The sequence below is a fragment of the Chaetura pelagica genome, unplaced genomic scaffold (assembly GCF_000747805.2).
Source record: "Chaetura pelagica isolate M959 unplaced genomic scaffold, ChaPel_1.0 scaffold222, whole genome shotgun sequence".
Lineage (NCBI taxonomy): Eukaryota > Metazoa > Chordata > Aves > Apodiformes > Apodidae > Chaetura > Chaetura pelagica.
Window position 1 is genome coordinate 2,151,919 of NW_009952711.1, and position 6,000 is coordinate 2,157,918.

Below are 6,000 nucleotides of genomic sequence, written 5' to 3' on the forward strand. Positions count from 1 at the left end.
ACTCAATCACCCTACTTAGGTAGTACATTATAAAAATTACCAGCCTTGATTTCTGAAATGGAGCTATGTGTAACAACAGCCAGTAAAACTGCTTTTGTTTTTGCTTTCCTTCCTTCATTGTTTAGTTCCTGAAACAGATGTATGTTCTGGTACTTGGGCTAGATGTTCTGGGAAATCCATTTGGCTTAATCAGAGGCTTGTCTGAGGGTGTTGAAGCTTTCTTCTATGAGCCATTCCAGGTATGACTTCCTGATTCAACTATGTGTCAATAGTAAGCTGATTTAATATACTGCTAGGGTGTAGTTTTGTTGCTGCACTATACACTCTGAACAGTTAAGAAAGCAGTCATTTTTTTTTTCAGCCTAAGAGGTAACATATTCAAATGGCCTTACTTCCATCAGCTTTGAAGGAGTTACTAGTTTTTCCTTTAAACAGATAAAGATATAATTTATTACTGTTCATAATAAGCTTCATTTTTAGGGTGCTGTTCAAGGACCTGAAGAATTTGCTGAAGGTTTTGTAATTGGTATTAGAAGTCTTCTTGGACACACAGTGGGTATGTATCAAATTGTTACTGTTTTAATACATTAGTTTAACTCATTAATTTGATTTAGATTTTTAAATCCTTATTTTGAAAGGAAGTTAAATTTTTAAAATATCTATATGGTAATTTTGTATTGAATATTGAGGTTTGTCAGATACCATTCCCAGTATTCCTGATACAGATAAGTCATACCTGTCTGACTTGAGACCATCTAGATATTTGGTAGACTGAGCAAGCAACATGGGAAGCATTGCATGTATAACTAAATTTGTAAGATGCTGTGGATTAACAAGGAAAATAATTCTAATGGTCCTAAAATGTCTGGAGAAGCCTGAGAAGTGTTCTTAGGACTAGCTACTGTTACAGATACCTTGGATTTTTATTTAGCTGTTAGAGAAAACGTGATCCCATCCAATATGCTATATAACATCTACTGAAGTGATTTATGAGTTCACTTCTGCTGTATGTATGGATTTCAGGCCAGATTTTGGACTCTTCTCATGGACAACACATGATAGTCACTCTGTGTAAATTTGTAATATCTAAACTGAATATGAAGGGAAATTGCTGTGAACTTGATGGCTTCCTGTGTGTTGTCTGCTGTTAAATTGTGAAAGATCAGTGACTTTTGCTTTCTGCCCTCTTCCATCAGGTGGTGCAGCAGGGGTAGTGTCTAGGATCACTGGTTCTGTTGGGAAAGGCTTGGCTGCTATTACCATGGATAAAGAATTTCAGCAGAAACGAAGAGAGGAAATGAGTCGGCAGCCAAAAGACTTTGGTGACAGCCTGGCCAAAGGAGGAAAAGGCTTGTTACGGGTATGAATCTGAAGTTGAGGCTATGATGTGCCATCTCTTAATCCATGCTTGAAAACTATATGCAAGCAAGTGTGATGTCTTCTTTATTTCTTCATGAACTGGGGACAAATGGGCAGTCAGTTTATAGGAGGCTCATTATAGTGTGTCTGCTTTAGTGTTTGAGGTTGTGGTTTTGACCAACCTGAGGAATGGAAGGTAGGGTCTCAGAAGGAAAAGTGTAGGAAGCAGCAACAATTTGTCCTGAGAATTATATAAACTAAAAGAAGTTACTCATGTTCAACAAATGTTACCTAAAACTGGGCCCTTATTTTTACCTTGCAGTTGATTCTGTCATTAAAGTCAGTTGGCTGTGAATTATGAGCTCTAGGCACGTGCTGCGTAGTAGCAGTGGCTTTCTATATGCTGAGGTCTTACAAAAGCTGCTAGGTTTTCTTGACTTAAAAGAATGTGAACAAAAAGCAAGCAGTATATTTGTAAAAGTAAATACTAAATTAGTTTGGAGAGATTGTTCTGAAATACAAGCTGTGCAACCACTGTATTTATTTATAGTCTAAAATGAGGAACCTTTCCTGGTTGCTGAGAGATCAGATCTGTTTCTAGTTAGTGCTAAATATGAGACAAACCTCATGTAAAAAGTTACTGAAACATCTGTATTACCTGAATGCAGTATAAGTCTTCTAATAAATTCTGTCACCTTCCATCCAAAATAAAAGCAGTCAACTTAATTTCTAAGTACTTATAAATAACAAGTATTTTAGAGTTCTTTCTGATACTGTTTGCTGAAAATTTGGAAGTTACCTCAGTGGATTTCTGTTCCTCTGCCTTAGTGTTGTAAAGCTCCTTGACCTTTAAAGTCTTCCAGAGAGTCATTTAATGTTAATTTATCTTGAACACTTGGTATCAGTCACTCATGACTGGGAATTCTGACAACTTCCAGTTAGTAGTGAAAAGGAAGTAGTGATTTTGTTAAGTATTATAAGACTGATGACTGTACAAAAGATTTGCTAGCCTTTCTTGCCAGCATAAATGCTTCTTCAGCCATTTTATGTTTCCCCCTTCTTTCCCTTAGTTTGCATTTTCTTAAAAAATTAAAGTAAGAAAAACCCAAACAACAAAACCTGAAATGAACAAAAAAAACCCCAGCTGAACGCAACTGGTTGCCCAGTGGGACAACAGCATTCCTGTTTCTAATAGCAACTTAATTATCTTCTTCTTTTTAGGGTGTTGTTGGAGGTATGACGGGCATAATCACTAAACCTGTAGAAGGTAAGCACTCAGGTGGTACTGCACTGCTGAAGTGGTTCCCCAAAGCTTTAATAATTATTTTGTATTTTTAAGAAATACCAATCTAATTTGGCAAGGTGTAGCAGATTTTTTTTTTTGTATTTCTGATTCAGATATGACCTCATATGATGATGTACTCAATAAATTTATAGCTGTTATTGGTTTACCAGTGTTTCAGCCTTTGTATGAACTAAGGAATGCTAAACTTCGTGATGTATTTTTTAGGCCTGCTGTAGTACCCAATTTGTTGTTTAAAGCCAGAATAAATATGATTAAAATAATAAATTTTAAAAAGCCACAATTGAAAAAGTTTTTGAGACTCCAGAGGTTTGGAGGTATCTTACAAAAGTAGATTTGCTTTTTTGTTTTTGTTTTTTTGTGAAGACTGTCACTCTGTCACTATGATAGATGATGAAAACATCCAAGACAAAAGGCCTCAATAAAATTAATGTCAAAGTTATGTAAGTGTTGGAAGTTAATTGTTACTGTGTTGTATTTATAGGTTATTGGCAGATCCTTGGAGGTGTAGTTCTTCTCTCAGTGGTGGATGAACACACATGCTTTCTAAACACTCTCTTGGCTCTTCCATAGTTATATATCACCAGGAGCATATAATTTTGAGATAGAAACAGTTAACTTGCATTATACTTGTGCATCTTAGAGTCTTCATGTTATTTTGTTATTACTATCAATCTATAAAAACTTGATACATTGGCCTACAGTCCAGACTGAAAGTGTGAGAAGGAGATCTGGTTAACATCTCAAGTATGCTGACTTTGGAGGCTAGTAAGGTGTTAAGGGAACAGCAACATGGCTGAACACACAAGGAAGCAATGTTTGGCTCTTCAGAGGGAACTTTTTTAATAAGTGAATTTTATGTAATCAATTGTTATGGGCTGTTACCAACACAAAACGTTTCTAGTGCAGCCTGAGACAGTAATGGCTTAATTCTGTGGTTAATGTTTTTATGTAGGTCATTACAATGATTTCTGTTTCTGTTCCCTTTCTTTTAAAGGAGCGAAAAAAGAAGGTGCAGCTGGATTCTTTAAAGGAATTGGAAAGGGGCTTGTAGGGGTGGTAGCCCGTCCCACAGGTGGCATCGTAGATATGGCAAGCAGCACCTTCCAGGGAATTCAAAGGTAAAATGTCAAAAGGAAGTTTTGAAGTAATACTCTGTGTGTTGGATACCAGTGGTAAAGTAGTCCAGTAGAGAGACATAATTATTTGTGGTAAATACAATATGCAGTAGGACATACGGCGCTGGGAGATGCCTAGGAGCCTGTAATGAATGTATTTTATGATGATCTCTGGAAGTTGCTGCTTCAGAAAGTGTTTTGAAGTGTTGTAGTTCAGGTAGATGATAACTGAACAAAAAGTAAATAAAAGGTCATGTGTAAATTTGGCTTTTGAGGTAAGTTTGTGTACTGCTGGATGCAGGTATCTAAATGTTATTTAAACTTACTGTAAAAAGTACAACTTTGACAATTTTTGGAGAAAAACTCACCAGTTAAAATTTTGGTTAGCAGTGTATGCACATCAGGGGCTTCTTGTGTTTTAAGGGGACCTTTGGAAAGTGTATTAATAAACATGAGAATCCTTAGTGAATTATCCATGGCTGGAGGTAAACTTCTCCAGGTTACCCTATAGCTGCCTATTGGCTAGTGTTACTTTGACTTCATTGCTAGCTGTGTGTCTGTTGACATGTGTAGGGTACCCAGGGAGTCTAAGTGGGATATGTGGCAGGTGAAAGGGTGACTTTTTAAAGATAGATGGGTGAAACTCAGAACTGTAGAATGCTTACCAGAATACTGTTCCCCTGTCCATGGCAGGGTGGCAGAATCAACTGAAGAAGTGTCTAATCTCCGTCCCCCACGTTTCATTCATGAGGACGGAATCATCCGACCCTACGATAGGGTGGAAGCTGAAGGTTATGACTTATTTGAGGTATGACTTCCATTGTAAATATGGTTAAAATTCTCTAACCTGCAGAGTTCCATAAAGGATTATGTTACAGAAAGGCTGCCAGGGATCTGTGACTGTTACCTGTAGAAAAAATTTGCCCCAGCCTATTTCAGAAGGGAAGCCTGTGTAGCAGGGAAGACCCAGTGTTTGTATTAAGATGAATGTGGCAAGAAAACTGCAGCAGTGCTGTGAAGTTATCTTCTGCATGTCATGATCTGTAATTGCTTATCTCATGCTCTGTAAGGAGGTAGTAGGATTAAGAATTAGTAGGATTAAGATTTGAATATGTGGAAACAATAAAAGCGCTTTGATACTCTAATGTTTTGCTTCATAATAAAGCTAGGCTGCTTTACAAACTAAGCAACTTTTAAATAGGACAAGTATAGCTTGAATTGTTATGCACAATACAAATACAGAAATCACATTAATTTTTTTGGTGGTATCAGCAGTTGAAAAAACTGCATGAACTCTCAAAATACCACATTTTGTTATTTCCTTGTATTGTTCTTAATAGAAATATATCCTAGCTGCAGGCACTGTGTGGACATTTAGCCTGCTTCTACATCTGGATGTGGCTAACATACATGGAACAAGTAATGGCTGTTTTCAAGTCCTAGATAATCAGAATCCAGTTAAATTGTATTTCAGCCTTCACGATCTTAAAACTTAAGTCTTATTTTAATTCTTATTTTGTTGCTAAAAAATTCGAGTAAAATAACTGTCTACATTAACATTTTACAACCAAAACCTGCATATTTGCTACTTAATTATAGGTGTTCTTTTAATTATTATATCTTGTTCTGTTTCTAATGTTTCTCTTATTTTTCTTTCTCTCCTGGCATACGCAGCAAGAACTGGAATAATGGAGTAAAAATTTTCCATTTTTCTACTCTCTGTCATGGTCTTTTATCTGCCTTAAGTATTTAGATAAAGGGCATGATTGCATTTAACATATCCTCTCCCCTTCATTCATATATTTGTTTTGTAGCAGTTGAATAAAAGTGTTTCATGTTGTCCAGGATAATAAAAAAGACAAACAAAACTGAGTAACTATCCTCAGTAAGATTAGATGAGTGAATAAGATGAGAGAAGCAGGTAGAGTTTGTTTCCTATGTATTTTTGTTTTTCTCCTGGTGAATGGAAATAAAAGGACCTTGGGAAAAAACCCACAGTAGATACTGAGCTCATTAATTTATTACTGTTCTCGTAGAGCTAGGGTTGTGGATGAAGAGAAAAAGACAGTTTGATACTTGTGCAAAATTTAAAGCAGTAATAATGAATGGGATTTTCTTCTGTGAAAATGCTTATCATTTCATGATACAGAAATACTGGTTCCATATAAATGCCAAGAAAACTTGTATTTGTGGTTTCTGTAATACACCATAGGCCTGTCA

The 6,000-nt window shown here is 36.2% G+C and overlaps 1 protein-coding gene across 1 annotated transcript in view; it reads left to right on the plus strand.

The window, feature by feature from the left end:
• The window catches only part of VPS13C (vacuolar protein sorting 13 homolog C (S. cerevisiae)), an 87,329-nt gene that overhangs the window by 73,601 nt on the left and 7,728 nt on the right, over window positions 1–6,000 (plus strand). Inside the window, exons 76-81 of the mRNA XM_009994514.1 lie at window positions 126–239; window positions 481–556; window positions 1,197–1,360; window positions 2,581–2,626; window positions 3,660–3,783; window positions 4,474–4,588. Coding sequence (XP_009992816.1) covers window positions 126–239; window positions 481–556; window positions 1,197–1,360; window positions 2,581–2,626; window positions 3,660–3,783; window positions 4,474–4,588 — 639 coding nt within the window. The remainder of the gene's footprint in view (window positions 1–125; window positions 240–480; window positions 557–1,196; window positions 1,361–2,580; window positions 2,627–3,659; window positions 3,784–4,473; window positions 4,589–6,000) is intronic.